The 20,648-nt window shown below is 45.6% G+C and overlaps 1 protein-coding gene across 2 annotated transcripts; it reads right to left on the bottom strand.

Annotated features, from left to right (window-relative positions):
* Window positions 1-9,227: 9,227 nt before the first annotated feature.
* On the bottom strand, window positions 9,228-18,545 carry LOC147888269 (uncharacterized). Of its 2 annotated transcripts, XM_087393429.1 has the most exons (4): window positions 18,050-18,545; window positions 17,063-17,121; window positions 16,696-16,890; window positions 9,228-16,252 (listed from the first exon to the last, which is right to left on the bottom strand). In XM_087393429.1, the coding sequence occupies exons 1-4, from the start codon at window positions 18,109-18,111 to the stop codon at window positions 9,678-9,680; spliced, it is 6,891 nt and encodes a 2,296-aa protein (XP_087249555.1). In that variant the 5' UTR covers window positions 18,112-18,545; the 3' UTR covers window positions 9,228-9,677. The 2 variants fall into 2 exon arrangements, with proteins under 2 accessions (XP_087249555.1, XP_087249556.1); XM_087393430.1 differs by lacking the exon at window positions 17,063-17,121.
* Between the last annotated feature and the right edge of the window lie 2,103 nt (window positions 18,546-20,648).

Genomic DNA, 20,648 nt, shown 5'->3' with positions numbered 1-20,648 from the left:
ATGTTTCAAAGCTGCTAATCTTTTTCATATCCTTTTGGATTTTTTTTTTAAGTTTCGCAATGAACCAGGCCTTGGGGTACTTTGCATCAGGGCGTGGGTCACATTTGGCGGTTAATCTTTTCATCTTGCCCAGATACATGCGTACATCTTCTTGACGTCCTTGTTTGATCTTGCTTAGTTGGAGAGCGGGCTCATCTTGTAGCCTCTCCGTTTGAAAGCGCCTTTTGAATTCTATTTGAAGAAGGTCCCACGTGGCTCACTCTTCCACTTGGAGGTCTAGGTACCATTTAGATGCTTCATCAGTTAAGGCCATGGGAAACCAGGCCACCTTGGTTTCATGGGATTGATCTCCACCTACTCGACATGTGGCATCAAAATGCTGGAGGAAATGAGCTGGATCTCCCCTAACATTATATTTGGGAAGTTCCAGTTTTCCTAAGGGGCACCTGCCTTGATTGTTATTATTTCTGCGATTAAAGAAATTGTCAGCCTCTGCATCGAGGTCAATATCCCCATCATTGTTGCGACGACGTCTAGCCATGTTGTGGCGTGGAGGAGTTAAAGGGATTTCAGGGGGGAAATCAAGGTAGAGGATTGTCGGAGGCGGTGGTTACAGTGGAGTTGTATGCGGATTTGGTGAGCGTTAGAGTCAGAGGCATTGGCCGAGGCATAGCTGCATGCAGATTGGGCGAGAGTTGCAAAGGGTGTCTCTGTCGCAAGTGCGGGTGTTGATGTAGTTATGTTTGGAGGGTTAGAGTTATGTTAGTGTTGTGGGGATCTTCATGTTAATAATGTGCCTAAGATTGTCCCACGTGTGTAGGAAAATGTGTTGGTGCAAACAGATTGTCAATCGGAGTTCACGGCTTAAAGATATGAGCGAATTAGTGCGAAATAAGGCCCACACGGGGGCGCCAATGAGCGAGTGCTAGGGATGCCGAAATGGTGTGCAATGGATTGGAAAAATGCCCCGTAGTGTGGTGTTTTCGTGTGTGAAATCTGGGTTCAAACCGTGTTCGGTTTGGGTCGCAAACGGATGAGTTACGAGGGGTTAAAGAAGAGGGAACATGGACCTTTTTTGTGGGGGGGGGGCTTGGTCTTAAGGTTTGGTGTGAATGGGCTTCAAATCTAGCTGAGGGGTGGTAACTGACCCAATTTAGTTGACCTAACTGGCCCAATTAGTTTAACTAACCTAACTATCTAGTTAGATGCCTAACAGTTAGTCTAAGCTAATCTAACTATGGTTTAAACTGACTACAGCTAACTAAACTAACCAAAGTTAGTTGAACTAACTTTAGTATAGTTAGACTAATGCAACTGTGCAGTTAGTCTAACTAACTCACAACTAAACTAACCTAGAGTTAACCTAACTAACATAGGTTAAAGCTAACCTAACCTAAGTTGAAACTAACCTAGCTTAACACTAGCCTAACTATAGTTAGTTATATGGTTTGGTTTGGTTAGGTTTTTTTTTAAATTTTTCCTTCTTTTTTTAAAATTAAAAAAAAAATTTGGGGGGGCGGGGGGGCGTCGCACAACTGGCAGTGGCGATGTGTGAGGGGGGGGCGTTTTCCACGAACAAGTGGGAGGAGTATGGAGAGGGGGGGGTGTCGCAGCTGAGGGGGAGGAATGTGGAGAGGAGGGGAGGTGGCCACGGGCAGAGGTCGTGCACCGGGAGGCGCGGCAGGGGGCGCGTAGAGAGGCTGGGTGTTGGAGGAGGCCCCCTTGAGCGGAGCGGATGGTAGCGAGGCGGGGCGAACGTGGCCACATGGTGGGTGGCACAGTCGAATATGGGCGAAGTGCGGTTGCACCGCCGGCACGCATCGCTGGTGGGCGCTATGCAGGCTACGAGCTGCCTTTGCAGAGCAAGGCCCAAGACAAGGGCCCTCAAGCCGTTTAGATAGACAGGGCTTGTAAAGCCCTTAGTTAGTAGGGTAGGGAGAGGAGTGCGAGAGGGGGGTGAGGGGGGGAGGCGGGGAGAAAGAGAGAGAGAGAGAGAGAGAGAGAGAGAGAGAGAGAGAGAGAGAGAGAGTGAGGGGTGGGAGGCGGGGAGAAAGAGAGAGAGAGAGAGAGAGAGAGAGAGAGAGAGAGAGAGAGAGAGAGAAGAGGGAGGGGGCGATGGAAAGAAGAAAGAGAGAGAGAGAAGAGGGAGGGGGCAGTGGAAAGAGAGAGAGAGAGAGAGAGAGAGAGAGAGAGAGAGAATATAGGGAGGTGGGGTAGAGAGAGAGAGAGAGAGAGAGAGAGAGAGAGAGAAGAGGGAGGGGAGGTAGAGAGAAAGAGAGAGGGGGAGGGGGGGGGGGGGAAAGGGGAGGGTGGAATGGAGGGGGGAGAGGGGGGGTTGTGTGTGTGGAACAGAAAGGGGGGGGGGTGGAGAGGGGGGGGTGTGTGTGTGGAATGGAGGGGGGGGCGGGGATGGGGGGGTGGTGGAGGGGGTGAGGGAGTGGTGGAGGGGGTTGTGGAGAGGGGGTTGGCAGGGGTGGGGGGGAGGGGGAGGGGTGGTGGAGGGGGTGGGGGTGGGGGGTGGTGGAGATGGAGGGGGCAGGGGGCTAGAAAGGGGGGGTAGATGGAAGGGGGGATGGAGGGGATGGTGGAGGGGGAGAGGGTGGTGGGGGAGGGAGAGGGGGAAAGGGGGGTGGAGGGGGTGGAGAGGCGGGGTGAGGGGATGGTGGTGGAGGGGGGTATGGTGGAGGGGGAGGGGGTGGTGGTGGTGGTGGAGGGGGGGTGGTGGAGAGGGGGGGTGGTGGAGATGGAGGAGGGGGGGGGGGGCGGGGGGGAATTAAGGGCGGGATGGTGGTGGAGGAGGAGGGGGGGGGAAAGAAAAAAACTTGACGAACGAAAAACTTTGACGGAAATCCAAAGGGAGGAAGAGATTGTCACTTGAACGCTCTCCAAGTTTTCTCGATGTAACGGAATTGTTGAGGATGAATGGACAGTGGGTGGATGGCTAGCTTATCACTACGAGATGGGCTCGAAGTAACTCACCATGTGAGGATGGGAGTAGGGTGGTGGTTGATGGAGAGGGAGGAGTGTCTTGTGTAAGGCTCAGAAAGGGGAAGAGGATGGAGGGAAGATGTGAAAGAAGAAGTATGAGAGGGATGGGTGCGCTTTTATAGAAAAGGAGGGGGAGCCGTGGATTTAGTCAAACACATGTGCACCTTTGAATTTGTCCACGTGTGAGTAGTCAAATACATGTGCAGCTTTGAATTTGTCCATGTTTCAGTAGGGAGGTGGTTTCAATTTTTCTTTTGGGTTATGGCATTTAGAACCTTTAATCATTGATTGCCCATAACTTTTGGTGGTTATGTCAGAATGTGCTTCCGTAAAAAGGAGAAATGTTTTGAATTTCAAGCTCTACACTCTCACAACCATCACATGGTCTCATTTATTCCTTAAGGTGTTGTTTTTCTAGAAAACATGCATTTTCCTAATGAAGACTTCAGCTAGGATTTTTTTTTCTTTTACTGGAGTTGGAAAAATTTTAGCTCTCCTCGCTCTTGAGTGATATGTTCGTGAAAGTTCGAAGTAGTTTGATTTTTACACATACCTGCATATGTTTACTCCGTTACTTGAGATGGTAGTCTCCCTGGCAACGGCGCCAAATGTTGGCTCTTTCCCACGGTTTTCACAGGAAGAGCAGGGTATCCTCAGTATGCAGGGTTTTGAGGCTTTTTGTCACCTACCGATATATCGAGGTTGTCGTTTGTAGTAAACGTGTAGGTTAGGACCTCGAGTCGTATTCCGATGAGAGACGTAGGCTTAAGTGTGGTAAGCAAACATAGTGCATGCATGTGTGAAAGGAACGTGCATCATCATGGTTGAGGTAATGGAGGCTTTTGCCTTCATTGGGGGTTGCAGGGTTTAGGAGGAGTTTAAGGATTAGAGAGAAGTTTAGGGTTTAGAAGGAGGTTTCAGGGTTTAGAAGGAGGTTCCAAGGTTTAGAAGGAGGTTCCAGAGTTTAGAAGAGGTTCCAGAGTTTAGAAGAGGTTCAAGGGTTAGAAGGAGGATCCAAGGTTCAGGGTAGGGTACATGGTGGAGAACCCGTCTCCCTCGTAGATCATGGAGGTTAAGGGTTAAGGAACTAAGGGTTTAGGGGGAGCATAGGAGTGGGAGAGGAAGAAGGTGTAAGAGCATGGGGGAAAGAAGAGAGAGGAGGGAGGAGGAGGAGGGAGGAGGAGGAGGAGGGAGGAGGAGAAGGGAGGAGGAGGAGGAGGAGGGAGGAGGAGGAGGGAGAAGGAGGAGAAGGGAGGAGAGGGAGAGGATGGGTTGCAAGGTTAAAGGAGAGGGGAGGAGGAGTTGCAAGGTTAGGGCATGCTTTTGGACGTGGAGTGCAAGGAAGCATGGACACTTGAGACAATTGCTTGGAATACCAAAGTAGAACTCAACACAATGCCCCAAAGAGTGTGGGCTTCATTCCATTATGGGGTATTTATACAAGTTGGAGAGCTTCTCTCTCTGCATGTAGGAATTGTAAGACATTCTCTCTCTACGTGTAGAACTTGCATATAGAAGTTGCATGTAGGAGTTGCATGTAGAACTCGCATGTTGCATGTTGCATGTAGGAGTTGTGTGTAGAACTCGCATGTAGAACTTGCATGTAGGAATCACATGTAGGACTTGCATGTAGAACTTGCATGTAGGAGTTGCATGTAGGACTTGCATGTAGAACATGCAAGTTGGATTTCTAAGAGGGATTATTTCTAGCCTTATGCAAGTACAAGCGGAGCTTTGCCGCTACTCTACAGACACATTCTATACTACCCAAGTCCATGTTGGCACAGAGACAACAATGTTGTTAGCTCTATATACTGGTGTCGTTACAGGCATTTTCAATGCTTTCATGAGAGTGTATGGCCTAACCTTGCCTATTGCAAATGTTGATTTGTATTGCAATCTTCTTTTGATCCCAACAATGACAGCATGATCGTCATCCACAAAGCGTGGTAGAACTTGTTGTATTTTGTTTGTATCTAACAGTATGATGTTGACAATACTTCCACTAATTGCCATTTGCCCATTAAAAGTCCTCTCTCTAATTTGTGCAAAGGCAAGCCTTGGTGCCACCAGACGCTCCTCCATTGCATTTAGGATGCACATGTCAGACAAAGGCGTGTTCTGTGATATATTCAACGGAGTAAAAAATTTAGGGAGAACACTTTTTCTTATTGCTTTTTGCATTCAAGACAAATTATGTGTCATTTTTCTGTAAATATGACACTCGCGTCTTTTCTTTTACCCAATCATATGTTGCATTGTTAAGGTACATGCTAAACATTCGTTCACATGAAAAGCAATCATGTGATGGTGTGTCTTTGATGTTGTTTATATATTTTTTAAACTTGTTGCAAGCAACATCCGAACATTTGAGCAAAATTTGAGAGGGTGATGTTGCTATCGATAGAAATTCTTGCTCTCTGGTTTTCTAGGACAACTGTGGGTAACGAAGAAATTTGTTGTGTGGAGTTTTGTGCTTCTTTGTTGCTTTCAACGGTCATGCCTCGTGGGTGCGTTTAATTTTTGAGATCTTGCTTTTGATAGTTGATATCGAAATGTTGTAGAGGGGAAAAGTTTGTTGCATGCGCTCTTTAATGTTTGTGATTTTTGTTTCTCTTTCTTCAAGCACCATGCTTTGTAGGCATTCCTCCATGCATGCAGACCAACGCTTGCATTTTTATTCATGTTGAAGAACCTTACATGGATAAATGGTCATAATCGGTTCGACATCTGCATGGTTAAGGTTTTGTGATTCCAATTATCAAACTCATAGACTTTGTAGATTCGATCGGTGTTTCCAACAAACAGCTCTAGTTTGAATGCATATTTTCTCGATAATGTTGAGAATGCGAATGAGTTGAATGGGTTGAGTGTGAACCCTTCATGTTGTACGCACCAAAGATACCCTTCAAAGTCTACGACTCCTGGATACAGAGTCTCAAACAATGCATTGATGAAGCTGTTCTTCCATTCGAGGAAGCTTTCTTTTCCCCCTTCCATTAAATCTTTCACTTCATCGCATATGCAAGCTTTCAAAGAGTGAGTGGATATGTGAAAGTTAAGTAGATATGATACACAGATCAAAACACAATTATTGTTTGGATATCTTGCAACAAATTCGACATCGAGAAGGTTATTATCGTTTATATTTTCCATACCTTTGATTGGTCAAGAACGCAAGGAGACTATTTTAATGGATCTGTACAAACTAATAGTCAAAACAAACTATTATTAAAGATACAAGATTTCATTGCAACCCTCGAATTCTAAAAATACAATCTCCGTAAAAGTCTTTATTGTTGAGCAAACCATTTATACAAAGTGCTTCTTGATGAGCACATCTCTTATTACATGAAGAGAAGCAGACTTTTGGTTAAGGCAAGAACATGCCTCACTTCAGATCCTCGATAGTGGAGGCAATAAACCAGTAAAACAAGCGAAGTTGTTTGTAAGGAAACGGCCTTCCACTTTCTTCCTGAACAAGTAGGACTTTAGCAATGATGTGTTTCCATGAAGCAAGTCTACAAAAGGTTGGGGAAGCCTTAAAACCTTATCGACAATTGTGTCTTTCAAAGTGACATCAATCAGTGCTCCTTCGGCAGTTGTTATGAGGGCCTTTATTTTAGGTGTTTTGATAAGGGAGGATGCTTTGTCACAAGACAAGTAGAAGACATTGTCTCCATCTCTTGATATCTTATTTCCCTTGTATATGGCGTATGCACTCTCATAAAGGCCTGAGTTAATACCCGTTACTGTCAAGATCCCAATTACCTGCAAAGTTTTAGTGAGAGCTTTAAAATCAAAGGCAAAAAATCTAGGCTACTGACTTGGACAATAAGCGAGTGGACCTGGTTGCCATATCCGATGTGCTGGATGTGTGTGGTGAAGACGTGCGAGAGATAGGCTGTGAGCGATTGGTCTTTGATGGGCACAATGATGGTGATGTCAAGCATGTTTAATAGAATAGGTTGGGTGTTCTTCTTGCATCCAACATTGTGCAATATGAACTTTGCCTCTCCAAAAACTTTGAATTTGTCTACAATTTTGACAAAGTGAAGTGTCGGTTGCTCCAAAAAGTGAGTTGTCCACATTCATTCAAAAGTGCAATGCAAAAGTTATAGATTTGGGCCATAGGAGTGAAGAGAGTCGTACACAAGAAGAATTAGAGATGTAGTAATCTTTAAAATGAAAATGACATCTTACTGTTATTAGATCCTCAGGCAAATCACCATCTCCCATAATCAACTCGTCATGCTGCTTGTATGAAGCCCCCAATTTTATGATGATGATGGCAAGTGTTGCAAAAGGAAGTAGATTTCCCTCACCCTTATTAACTAGATTCCTACACCTCTCCTTGTATTGGCAGATGGTTCCCTGGGGATCGATTTCTGGGACCACAGCAAATGGTTCTATCCTCTCGACTCTAGTGGAGGGATCAAAGGCAATGCTATAGTCGGTAGTTCCTCCATCATTCCCACGGTTTCTAAAACAAATAGGGAAGTTGGTTAACCTGATACAGTCACCTATGTTCAACAACTTCACAAACTCACCATAAAAGAGCTCGTCAATATGTAGGGTTATGAAACCTAGGCCAATCCTATCAACTAGATCAACTTCCAAACATCTTTGATAGTTCACATTAGACAACATGTAGGTTCCATACTTATTCAACACCTTCCCATCGAAAACACAATTCTTGATTGGAAGATCGATTTCAGAACCTTGGACAATTTTGACAATAGGCTCTATTTTAGGGCCACACCAGTTGTGCGCTTCATGCAAAGCAGGCACATTCTCATTTTCTACACAAGGTGGGTATTCTTCTTTTACCTCTACCAGTTTTGCCTTCCTTTCATCAAGAGCATCTCCTTCATCTACCTTTCTTTTTTGACAAGGTTTGGTAGCCATAGTTGTTTTCAGAGCAGGCGGTGGTGAGGAACTTAAGAGAGAAGCAACACCACCTACAAGGGATGGATTCACAACATGTACACTCAAAGGAGAGATATCTATTGGTTGGAAGAATATTGTATCTCTTAGTTTGAGGGTGCACAACATCTGTTTCAACAAACTGAAATGCGTTGCGTTGGCTTTGACATGTTTTTGTTTTATTTGTTTATTAAAGTGAAATAGCAGTAATTGGAGGTTTTGATTCAACTCAAATCAAAAGGAGCCAACATATATACAAATGTATTAATACATGGAGAATTAGCTCCTATTCCTACAATGTTTCGATATATATTTTTTCCTTTCTATTTTCTCAATGCAGCAAACCACCGAAACCCCAGGCCCTATGCACATGCTTCATTCTCATGTACAAAGCCGACCACCGAAACTCTAGAACACACGCATGTATGAACTTCTTCTGCTCAATGCAACAAATCACCAAACCTCCTGCAAATCACCAAACTTCTTCTGCTCAACACAGATGCAAGCATGCACTCCAACCAACCTACGTTTTTACATCTCCAACAGACGCAACCCGAAACCAACTACAAAGAAATTCGCAAATCAGCTACGACCTTTGGACTCAGCCATCTCTTTATCGAAATTTGTGCAACAAGAGTCATACAATGCATATACAACCATTGCAATCTTGCATCCAAACAAACCATGCACACATCTATTTATACATACACAAATGCAAGCGTTACACAATGCATGTTCTAGATCGCGTCAGAGCAGATACAGATATGCCTGACACGATCGCCCTCGTGCATCTCTATCTGATAATCTAGAGAGGTGCAAGCCAAGAATGGCTTGCCCCTTCCAAGAATCAACCCTATCCTATCTACTTTGATAGAAAACAAGACACGGGATGGACGTCCATCCTATTCGAGTAGATCTATGCCATCGCCACACTGCACACAGACCTGTCGCTCATGATAAATAGCTGAGGAGCTCTCCGCCATCGCCACGCCACCCACAAAAATCGTCGCCCAAAGGAAGGGGAGGCGCATCGAGCAGATCATCCACCAAACAAAACGGAAGCGCATTCAGTACCTGCACAAAACAACAAGATAAGTACCCTAATCTAACGCTCTAACCCTAAACTAACAACTAACCTAAGGTTTGGTCAACTTGACCAAACACTAACTACAAATCCGGATGGCCTTCTTTAGGGTCCATCCATTCCACTAACCACTAAGGACCCAACAAACACTAACCCCACCATCCCGTAGGACCCTTGCAGGGCCAAAAAGCGTTGAAAGTTGGCGAGACCTGAAAAGTATCTTAGGAGATTCGTTGAATGCTTCACGGCCATGTCTCGTCATATATATGTGCGAAAGAATAACGGAATACAAGCAAAGTGGGCAGTACGACCTAACGGCTGAACACGAAGATATCTGGTTGTTGCTATGTACATGCATGATAAGAGTCCAGCGTGGTGCAAAAATCTACAAATACAAGGAGGAGAGGAGGTCCAAGCAAAGTAGGAGATTGCCGAGGACATGACAGCCACTGTACAGGTTAGAATGGGACGAAGGAAAGAAGGATCAGGGGAGGCCAGAAATGGCAATGTTTGTGTAGTGTGCACTGTGGAGAAATGGGCGAACAATGGAAGGAAAGACAAGAACAGGATCGCAGATTTTGTGTGTTCGTCTGCGTTGTTCAGTTTGGAGGGGAGCGCCTGTCTCGCTCTGTCTTTGCTTCAATTGCCAGCCTTTGAAGGAGAAGAGAATGACGATCTTTCAATGTAACGACCGGAGCTTGCTGGAGGTCGAAATGCAAGCCCAACACCCCGCCTTCTTTTTGGGCTCCTCCCCAACAGTAGCGGGAGCGGTGCTGCTGCTTCGGCGAATCCGATTCAAAAAAGCGAGGGTGGTAGAGGGTCTGTTGCTTCTACCACTTCTGCTTATGCTTGTGCTTGTGCTTCTGCTTCTGCTTCTGGTTAAGCGAGCTTTTGTACGTGGGCTGAAGAGGAGAAGGAAGCAGGAAGAGCCCAAGCGCCGCGGCTTGAGAGGAAATGCGGTGGTGCTGATGCTGGTCGAGGATGTGCGGGAGACAGCTCCAGCTCCTTGCGTGGTAACAATTTCCTCTTCTTCGTCTTTGTCTTCGTCTTCGTCTTCGTCTTCCTGTTCTTCTTCCGGCATCAGCTGCTGCTGTGCATTCCGAATCAGAGAACCCACCCTCTCCAGCTCCTGCTCCACCGATTGCAGCTCCATTGAGTGCTTTCGATTCACTCTTATCAGACCCTCCATTTCTTTGCTCAGCCTGTTCACCTCTTCTTCTTCCCACGCTTCCATCTTAGGTATCGCCTCCTTGCGCACCAGATGCTGCACCTGCTCCTCTAAGCTAGCCTCTTGCTGCTGTACCGTAGATATACCCACCTCCTGCATTTTTCCCACAAGTTCCCTCTGTACCTGCAGCAGTTGCTTGGCCTTTTCCTCCACCTTTTTCTTCCTTTGCCACTGCTTCTGCCCATAATTTAATGAACCATCATCTTCCACATTCCCCTCTTTCAGCTGTTCCTGCAACTTTTCCAGTTCTGCCTCCAGCCTCTGTACCTGCTCCACCCGAGCCTCCAAGTCCTCTTTTATTTGGTTTCGACTTTCCTTGAGCTCCAGGAGCTCATGTTCCAACTTCTCATCCATTACCTCTTGGCGCAGCCACCTACCGAGATTGATATGCAGCCGGACAGAACCCACCAGAACCTCCAGCTGCTGATCCTTCAACAAATCCATGTTCCTTGTATCGTGCTCTTCCTCCTTCACCGTTCTGGATATAGCACTTGGCAGCTGCTCCTGTTGCGGGCTACGCTCCCCTTGCTGCCTCTGCCAAAAGCTGAGCAACATCTGTGTCAGGGTCTCCACAGCCCGAAGCGACATACTTGCTTCGTCCACTCTGGCTCTTAGTTCAGAAGACACAAATATGCTCCCAGCTTCTAGCAGTCGGGTTTTCTCTTGCAGGCTTCTCCGATCATCTTGGCCCTCTTCCTCGGATAACCTTGTTGCTTCTAGTTGCTGCAGTACATTTTGCTCGATTCCTTTTTCTTCGGCTGCACTAATGTCACTATTATTCAGACGTTGCAAGCAGCAGAGATGCTCATGGACGTCGCTGATCTGAATACTTCCCTTCTTTTCAATTTCTTTCTGACATAATTCAGTCACTGACTTGATCTCCTCTTGCAAGGTAGATAACTTCACTTTTAACAACATGACAGACTTTAACCCTTCTTCTTGCAGTTTATGTAGTGTGCCGTGCAAGTTCCTCACTTCTACATGGGCAGCCTTCGCTTTCTTATGAAGTCCCCTGTTTTCACCTATCAAAATGCCTTTTTCTTCCTCCAGTCTGTCTATCTCTGTCTTTGACGATTTTACCTCTAGGCTTAGGCGTCTGTTTTCTCCTTGCTCTTTGCGAAGATCCAAAGCTGATGCAACTCCAGCGGATACTGTGTCGCTTAGGGACCCGTTCTCTTCTCTGACAGCAAATAGCTCTCTTTGCAAGTGTTCCATTTTTGCAGTTGCTGTGTTGTGATTTTCCACTTCCCTTTGGTAGAGTTGAGATGTGATGTCAAGTTGCAGCTGCAAGTTTTGAATCTCTGTCTTCACCTTGTCCACCTCTTCAATATCAAGCTGTACTCTTCTTGTTAAACCTTCATTTTCCTCTCTGGCTCTTGCTAGCTGCTGCTGGAACTCACGTAATTGCCCTTCTTGCCAACAGACACTTTCAGCTAAATTTGTGTTTTCAGCCTTTTCCGCAGAGAGAGAGTCTTCCAGATCCTTAAGGCTTGCAAAGTGAGAGGCCAGCTCACCTTTAAGTGCGGCATTCTCTTCCTGCAGATGGGAGAGTTCATCTGTGAGATCATTTATTTGCTTCTTACATAGAGCGGTTTCTGCAGACTGCATTTGATGCATCTCTTGCACTGTTGTGTTCTCATTCTGCAGCCTGATGAGTGCTTTTTCAAGCTCCTGCATCTCAACCTCCTGTAAGGTTTGTAGGTCATTTTCTAATAGCAGCATTTCTGTGGCCTTATTTTGCAACTTTTCAGTGAGCTCCCTATTTGTTTCAGTGAGAGATCTCACCTCCTCCTGCAACTTGAAGCCAAGCTCTGCCTTTACAGCAATATTATCATCCAATATTTTTTGGTGCATTTCCAAGCCAGAGATTGCTTCATGCAGTTCAACAATGAGTGCAGATTTAGTTGCCACCTCACTTGTCCATATTGTCTCCTTGCTTTGCAGCTCAGAAATTTCTTTTTCCAAGTGTTCTCTCAGCTCTGCACTTGTCCCCTCAGATGCAAGTAAAGACTGCTGCAGCCCCCTGGTCTCATTAGTTAGTTTCGACAGTACCTCATCCTTTTCTTCTACTCCTTTCTTCAATTCTTCATTTTGCTCCTGTAACTCTGCCAGCTCTCTCTGCTTGTCTATCACTTGCCTTGCATCTAAAGCATTGACTTCCTGCAAAGCAGCTCTCTCAAGTTGCAGTTGCCCAATCTCCTTCTCTAATTTGCTTAGAAGTTCAAGCTGGAGCAAAAGCTCAGTCTTGTTTTGCAGATTCTCTGCCTTCAATTGGGTAAGCTCGTCCTGTAGCTGTGTCAGTCTCTCTTCTGCAGCATCACAATCAGCTCTCACCTGGAGCCAATTCTCTTTCAGAGAAAAGTTAGAACCTTGTACAGACTGAAGCTGCTCCTGCAGACTTTGTATCCCCATCTCTTTTTCCCGTATTTGCAATAGTGAATGTTCCTGCTCTCGCTGCAGACGGCCTATTTCCTCTTGCAGTATCGTCTTCTTTTCCTGCAAATCAGCAAGTTCCTGCTTGAGCTCCTGCATGGTGATGGCTTCATGGGCCATCTGCACCTTGAGCATCTCATTCTTGGATACTTGTTCATCGAGCTCCTCTCTGACCTTCACTAAGGCTTTCTGAGTATCCTCCTGATTGGCGGCCGATTTGAAAGATTGCTCCTCCAGTCTTTTGTTGTCCTGCTGCGTATTAACAAGAACCTGCTGAAGCACCTCAATTTCATCTTCAAGGGCTTTCTTCTGCTTTACACTCAATTGCAATGCCTTTTCAACTTCTAATTTTCCTGCCTGTAATTTCAACCTATCTGTGTGCAGCATGCTTATCTCGTTAACCTTGGCATTAAGATCTGCCTCAACAGCATAGTTGGCCTGCTGCATTCGGCTGAGGTCAGTTTCAAGTTCCTTTATGGTATCCATTGCCACTAGGACTGCCCTCTTCGTTTCCTTCAATTCTGCCTGCAGGTCTGCACATCTTCTTTCCAAACTATCTTTCTCCTCTGCTTTGAGCTGCAACATGTCTTGTGCTGTGGCCTGCTGTTCTTGCACATGGCATAATGCTTGACGCAGCTTTTGCAAATCCTCCTCTTGTTCCTGCACCTTTGTGTTTTGAGCATCAAGATTAGCAGAGAGGTGCTTGTTTTGTTCATACAAGTCCTTTACCTCTTCCTTTAGCTTGCTTTCCACAAGCACTACTGCTGACAATTGTTTCTCAACTGCATCCTTTTCACCTTCCAAACTCTGAGACTTTAATTCCAGCTCCTCGTACTGTTTTGTTAAAGTGGCAACCTTCTTGACAAGAAGTGTTTTATCTTCTGTGAGATGCTGGAGCTCTTCTTGCAGAACAGAAATGCGTTTTATTACAACAGCACTGTCGTCCACACTTCTCTGATGCTCACGCATCAGAGTCTTGTTATCTTCCTCAGCTTTGGATGATGCTTGCTGCAGTCTCTCCAATTGTGCCTCCAATTTTTGAATCAAGTCAGAGCCTTCTTGAAGCTCTGCATGTAGAGATTTCTCTCTCTCTTTGAAATGAAGCAGTTGTGCCTGCAAAATGAGTGCATGGTCTGACTTCAAAGCAATGTCCTTATCGAGCAATGCCTTTTCTCTGCACAGGTCAGAAAGCTGAGCTCCCAAGTTTTCAATGGCTCTAACCTTCACAGACAACTGATCTGCTAGAGCTGCATGTTCTGCTAGCAAATCAGAGTGTCTTGAGTCCAAGTCATGCATTTCTGCTTCAACATCAGCAAGTTTCTTGATATGAAATTTATTATCCTTTCCTAGACTTTTGTTTTCATCCTCAAACTTCTCAAGCTGCTTTCTTAGCCCTTGAATCTCATTTTCCAGCTGTTGAATGAGCTCCAACTTAGCATGATTTTGACCTTGCAACCTTTGAGTTTCTGACAGCTGAAGAGAGAGAGCCTCTTGAGCTTTTCTGACAGCTTCCTCTGCAGTCTGACGATCTGCATTGCTACTTTTGTATTTTTCACACAGGGCAATGTTCTCTTCTTGCAAAGTTTTAACTTGTCGTTGCATCTGCTGAATATCAAGCAATAGTGCTGTTTTCTCCTTTTCTATATCAAGAATCTTATCTGTCAGAGTCTTTGTGAATGCCCGCTCCTCGCCCAGCTCTTGTCCAATATGCCTACTCTCGTTTTGCAATTCCAAAATTACATGCTGAGCTTCTGTCTCTCTTTTCTCTAATGTGTCCTTCTCTTGTAGCAAGCAAGATAAGTTAGCTTCCAACTGGGTGGTGAGAGCAGATTGGGTTGCTAACTCACATTGAAATTTATCAGACAGTCCTTGGCTCTTCTCAGCATCCTCTTGCATCTGTGAGCAACGGGCGCTGGTGGTCTTGACTTGTTCTAAAGCTGCATTGAGTTCATGCATCAATGTAGCTTTCTCAGAGTACAAGGCAGACAGATTTTGCTGAAGCTCCTCCACTTGCAAAGCTGCTTTAGCAACCATGGCCTCACCGTCTGACTTTTCTTCCTGAAGCCTGGCAGTTTCAATAGATTTGGAAGCAAGCTCTTCCTTCATTAATGTCTCATTTACTTCAAAATCTTCGCATTTGCGTTCATATTGTTGGCACTCAACCATCAATCCATTCCTGTCCCTTTGCAGGTCCTCTATGTCCGCCTTCAGTTGTAGCAATTGTCTAGACCCCTCCGCCCTTTCAACTTCAAGTCTTTCGTTTTCAACATGAAGGTCATTGATTGTACCCTCTAGCTTTACCATCTGTTCAGCCCTCTGTGTTATCCGCTCGGACAGGCTGTGCCTAAGATCTTGTAGTTCACTTTGCAACCCTTGGCCCTGTGAAACTGCTCTAGATCTCTCATGCTCAAGAGTTTCATTCTGTTTCTGTAAGTCATCCAAGGCTTGTTGCAAATCCTTCCTGGCATTAGTCAACTCCGCTAGCTGGCCCTCCAGCCTTTTAACCTGTGCTGTCCCTGCGGCTATCTCCTCTTGGAGCAGCCTGTTCTCTTTCTCAAGGATAGAAAACTTCTCTTGCAGCTCTCGAGTATACTGTTCAAAGGTCTCCTTTTGAATGAGAGAATCTCTCTCACTTTCCTGTTGTAGCTTTCGATTTTCCTCTTCCATCTTCTTGACCTGCTCAAGCCCGACCGATGCTTGTGACTGTGCATTCAGGATTCCTTCTGTCAAAGATGTGGCCGCCTCTTCCAATTGCTGAATTCTCCTGCATGCTGCTGTATGTTCCTCCACTTCCCTCTTTCGCAATTCAACTAGTTCAGTTTTCTCTTCCTTTGATGTGATGAGAGCGTGGCTCAACTTCAGGTTCTCAGCTTCCAATTTCTGCCTCTGTTCATGAACCAACTTCAATCTGCTTTTGGCCTGCCTGTCTTCTGCCTCCAAGCTGCGCAGTTTGGACTGCAGACTGGAAATGTCTAAATGGAGAGCCTTTATATTTGCAACATCTTCTGAGGCTTTGGCTGCAAGTGCCTTGTTGTCTTGCTGAAGATGCTGAAGTTCTTTCTGCAACTGGTTGATGTCCATGTCAGTATTATGCCGTCCAAGCTCATAGTCCTTGTGAAGGTGTTCCTCTCCTAAATTTGGAAACTTGCGCTTCATGCCAAAAGAGCTGGTGTCGAAGCTTGATGTGATACCAAGTGGAGAAGTTTCTTCCTCATCCATGTGTCCCTTCCAAGATCTGCTCGAGATCTCAGATTGGCTATCATCATCAAACTCTGATGCTCCTGGGTAAGAATAGGATGGACTGAAAGTATCAAACCCATCCATCCCACGTTTCAGATGAAGATCAATGGGCGAATTCTGAGCAGAGTCAGCAGATACCCCTAGTTGAGCTTGCAGAGCCGGGGCTATATTTTGACGGATCTCTCTGGTGAGAAATGTATAGCGCTCAACCAAAGCACGGTAAGTGCGATAGAATTCCTCCACCAGATTGAGAAGCTCAGGCCTCCTTTTGTAGTACATCTCCGCACGCTGAGCAAATGAGTCAGCATCCTCCTCAATGATCTTCAGCATGGCATTCACCTTTGCATCCATTTCTGGTAAATCCATAATAGAACCATGATGTTTAGCCTCCAGCAAAATATTACGTAGCCACTCTATTTCAAATATGTGTGTGTGTGTGTGAGTGTGTGTCTGTGTGTGTGTGTGAGAGAGTGAGAGTGAGAGTGAGAGTGAGAGTGAGAGTGAGAGTGTGTGTGTGTGTGTGTGTGTGTGTGTTTGAGAGAGAGTGAGAGTGAGAGTGAGAGAGAGTGAGAATTAGGAAAGAGATGAAGATGAAGATTTTTTTAAAAAACTCGACTCGTAAACAGAAAATGCTCTGAATCTAATCAGTCCCTTCAATCCCTCTTTTGTGATTTATTTGTCTAGGTCACCTTGACAGGTTTTCTTCTCTATGGCAGCCATGAACGTGATGAATTTTACTGAAATCTATTATGCGCACACAAAGACTTTTTGCGGGGGAAAGATGGAAAGAACATACCTGTCAAGTTTTCGTGAAGCCATTTTGAATTTTTGGGACTGATGTGACTGTCCCACCACCAGGAATGGGATCGCGAATTGTCCGACTTCTTCATTGTACGGTGTTGTGCTTCAACGTGTTGAGATTGCCATTGTGTTTCTAGATGAGACCATTTCACCAATTTTGCCTTGTCGTATAACGAGCTAGACTTCAAATCTGGAGCGGTAGACATGGAACATACTTCATTAGCGTACTAAATTATATAAAAGGCGCGTCCAAATATAACTGTGAACTTACAGGGCAAAGTGAATCAAGCACAGCCAGTTTTTTGATAGTAATGTAATGTACAATCGAGAGAGAGAGAGAGAGAGAGAGAGAGGGAGCTGACTCGGATAGTGAATTCGTACGGAGGATGTTGCATCAACCTCTCCCCTCAGAGCAGAGGACCTGATGCATCAGAGTGATGGTCAGATACTGAGGGTTAAGCCACATATTCACTAGCAGCTGGGCTATCGATTTAGTGTCATATGAATTTTAATACTAGCGCAGGCGGAACGTAGGCAACGCCTGATTGATGGGTGAAGTGCACATCGGCCACGTGCACGGGTCACTTTAGTTTTGGATTTGAAGGATAGGGAGCCGCGGGGAGAAACAAGTGTCGGGTTTGGATCGACAACAGGGGCGATCAAAATCGAAGAAATGTGTTGTGTTGTGAGACTCAAGAGAGGCAGAAGCCCATTTCTACGTGGGCCTCGCATACACGTATTCTTGTGTGATCCCGAAACACAGCGGTATTACACGGATGTGCGCTGATCGAAGGCAAGCGTTGTTGATATCATCGCTTACTGGAATTACGGGTCTCAACAATCAGGCCTTGCTGCGTCTTATGTCCCGGCATGCATATCAACAGCAACGAGATGAATTGTTCCGCATCTCATTAAACGCGGAGGTTCAATGGGCTATGCAAAAGGCGAGGTCGAAATGACGGCAACTAGACTCTTATAAAACAAAACAAACGAAGACGGCGAATTGGAGTGAAAGAAGGCGATGCTCAAGTGACAGCGTGAGCGGGGCAGTGCTTCGACAAGAACTGAAAACAGGCGATTGGAAATTGCGACTCCTCGAGAGGAAATGCTGCGTGCGGAGGCAGACTTATCGGATAAGGGCGAGTCGATGGGAAATCGATGATTATTCAGCACGATCTACGATACGCACTTGGCAAAGCTTGGTGGGCGCTCAGAAACGTAAGAGAATCATGAAGCAATTGGGCAAATCTTTAGAGACAAGGGAAGAAAGCTCGCTGCGCATGCAAAGGGGTCAAAGCAAGCAGACGTAAAACAGAAGAAGTTTAGAATGGAGTGTGGTGAGTGCTTACCTTTGGGTTGTGGGCGGAGCGCTGGAGAAATCGAGGAGGCGATGGGCACCCAATCCGGCCATTCTTAAAAGAGTGGGACGACGGAGCAGTTAAAATGATAGTGCGCGCGGGTGCGGTGGCAGCCCACGTGAGGGGTGGCGAAATCAATGATCAGTCTGATTTCACAAGAGATGAATCGTGCGAGATGAGAGGAACAGGAAGAGATGAGTAGTGAGGAGCAGGGGGAAGAGTGGGAGCAGCAAACAGCAACAAGATAGCTTGAAATTTCTCAGGATCTTAAGAACACACAGATCTTGCGAGAGCTCGCGGATAGATAGTGGATCTACCTAAGAAGAGCCGGACTGCTGCAGAGGCGAGTGGCAATCGAGCAACAAGCAACAATGGCGAGCAAAAGAGGTGAGTGCAGCTTTTTCACTGAGCTCAGGGAGGAATCATCTGCACTGCTCTGCTGCTAGTGCTTGTTGTTTGCACTCCCACCACGGTAGTCCTGGCTCTGTGCCCAGCTCACAGCACAAGAGAATTGTTGCTGCCTGGAGCTTGCTTTAGTGAAGTCGCTTTGGAATCAAGCAGTTGGGGTCTTTGTCGCTTTCACCCCACCAATAGTACAGAAAAAGAGTCACTTGCAAGCGTTGCAAGCTATGCAACTAAGAATGCCATCCCTGTCACCCACTTTCCAGTCACCATCTCTCTCTCTCTCTCTCTCTCTCTCTGTCTCCATCTCTCTGCCCTTTCTACGCATCCGCCAAACGTACCATGATTTTCCTTCTTCCCACCGACCCTTCAACCGATCCAATTTCTTACACTCCCTACCTGGAGTTTCCCCTCCTTCGCATCGGACCAGCCTGTCGCCCCCAGCCTTTGCTCCCCCATGTCCTCCACGCCCTTCCCGTGCTTACCACCTCCCCCCGCCCCCTCGCCCTCTCTCATCTATTTTCTTCTTACGGCTCGCCTAATCTCCCATTGTTTTGGGTCCCAACACAGATTTTGTGAGATGTGGAATCTAGAAAAGCGGCCTGGGCCGTTCTTAATCTTGTACTTTACCTCAAAGCACAGCACTGCGCATTTCTCCCCTCCGTCATGTGGGGCTCCTTGCTTGCCGTGTCGGCACGCCCATGATATTCTTTCGGGGCTCCCACATGTGCTTCTTCGCTTTGGGGGCGAAAGACTTGTCCCAGCTACATCACTATGTACAACCTTGCAACCGAAAACCTAGCATGACCGTAGATCAGCAACCCTCAAACATTATGCCTAGCATGTGGACATTGCATCAACGTAATTGGGAACTCCCATGGCCATAATTGGGATATCAACAAGTAACAACTTTCAAGTCATCCAAATGACAATGCAACTGAATGGTGTACCATGCCCAAGTCTCCATAACTTGTTTTTACACTAGCACAAAAGGTAACTCAATAAGATATTATCCTAAACTTTTGCAATAGTGGGGCAATAAGAGCCTGCTGGCATTAAATTTTGGCTAGTGCTTACCTTGAAAATAAGAGAAGGGTCAATAGCTAGCTATTTCTTGCTACGAAATGTATGGGAACATGCAACTCTATTTGTGTGATTTGCTATAAATGTTTATAGCTTCTAGTCTAGTGGGTTGATAAGGTTTAATAGAGTTGGTTTCGTCTCAACCAAATATTTGACCCATGAAATTCCTAGTGACACCACATGGGCGAGCGGAAAGGGAGGGAGGGGTGGGAGTGAGCTCTCTTAAACTAAGTTATAAAGGACGTAATAAAAACATAAAAAAGAGGAGGCATATGGTGGGATGTCCTCTCTTTGTTTCGTCTCCTTCTCTTAACATTTACCTTACCATCCTCCGCTCTATTATGCTTCTCAATTCTACACTACTCTCCCCCTTCGAAGATGGTGGATCCTTGAAGTGATATGCCCCTCCTTTAGCCTTGGCACCCTTTTTGAGTCATATTGCATAGACTAGCAAGCTTGCTTGGAGTGAACATTAGATGTGTTGGGCATGACATTATTGTACACAAAGACGAGAGACTTTTCACATCATAGGAACATTGCAAGGGGCCACAGATTGCTCATCCAATGTGTGTGTGTGCATGTGCATGAGAGAGAGAGAGAGAGAGAGAGAGAGAGAGAGAGAGAGAATTTAGTTTAGTTAGTGACTTTACAGCTCATTTATGTATAGTTCTAGTTAGTTTCTCTAAGCCCTCTACAAACCCTACTCAACAAATGAAGCATCCTCTTTATACATAAAAAACTTAATAGAAATTTGTTGCACTAAAATTGTATTCCCAAAATTAGAGTCACATTCCAACTAGTTCATTGGTGATTGTCCAGGTTACCAATGTGATGACATTATTTTCAAACCCAAAATGACGATCATAAAAGATGCGGTGATGTAAACATGAAAACATCAATAAAATCCCTACACACGATTGTTAATTACATGCAATAGTTTCAAACAATTGCCCAAGCGTCGATACTAACAATGTAAAAGAGCTCACAATCCCAAGAAAAAAGAGATACTCTACACACCCTCTATTTGTTCTTTTTCGTAGAGTCGGTCAAGTCCAAACGCCCAAGTGACAAAAGAGTTCACAGCCCCTCGAAAAAGTACATGCTT

Source organism: Dipteris shenzhenensis, chromosome 22 (genome assembly GCF_047967505.1).
Source record: "Dipteris shenzhenensis isolate YYH24624 ecotype China chromosome 22, Dip_SZ_1.0, whole genome shotgun sequence".
NCBI classification, from domain to species: Eukaryota; Viridiplantae; Streptophyta; class Polypodiopsida; order Gleicheniales; family Dipteridaceae; genus Dipteris; species Dipteris shenzhenensis.
Note: the sequence above shows the minus strand (reverse complement) of the source record. Positions and strands in the feature narration are given on the sequence as shown.

Excerpts from the sequence above, each read along its gene's own strand:
- LOC147888269 (XM_087393429.1), bottom strand. The coding sequence starts at position 18,111 with ATGGCCGGATTGGGTGCCCATCGCCTCCTCGATTTCTCCAGCGCTCCG. Across the intron at positions 17,122-18,049 it reads GCTCCGCCCACAACCCAAAG|GTCCTCTGCTCTGAGGGGAG; the intron begins GTAAGCACTCAC and ends CTGATGCATCAG. Across the intron at positions 16,253-16,695 it reads GCTTCACGAAAACTTGACAG|AAATGGATGCAAAGGTGAAT; the intron begins GTATGTTCTTTC and ends TGGATTTACCAG.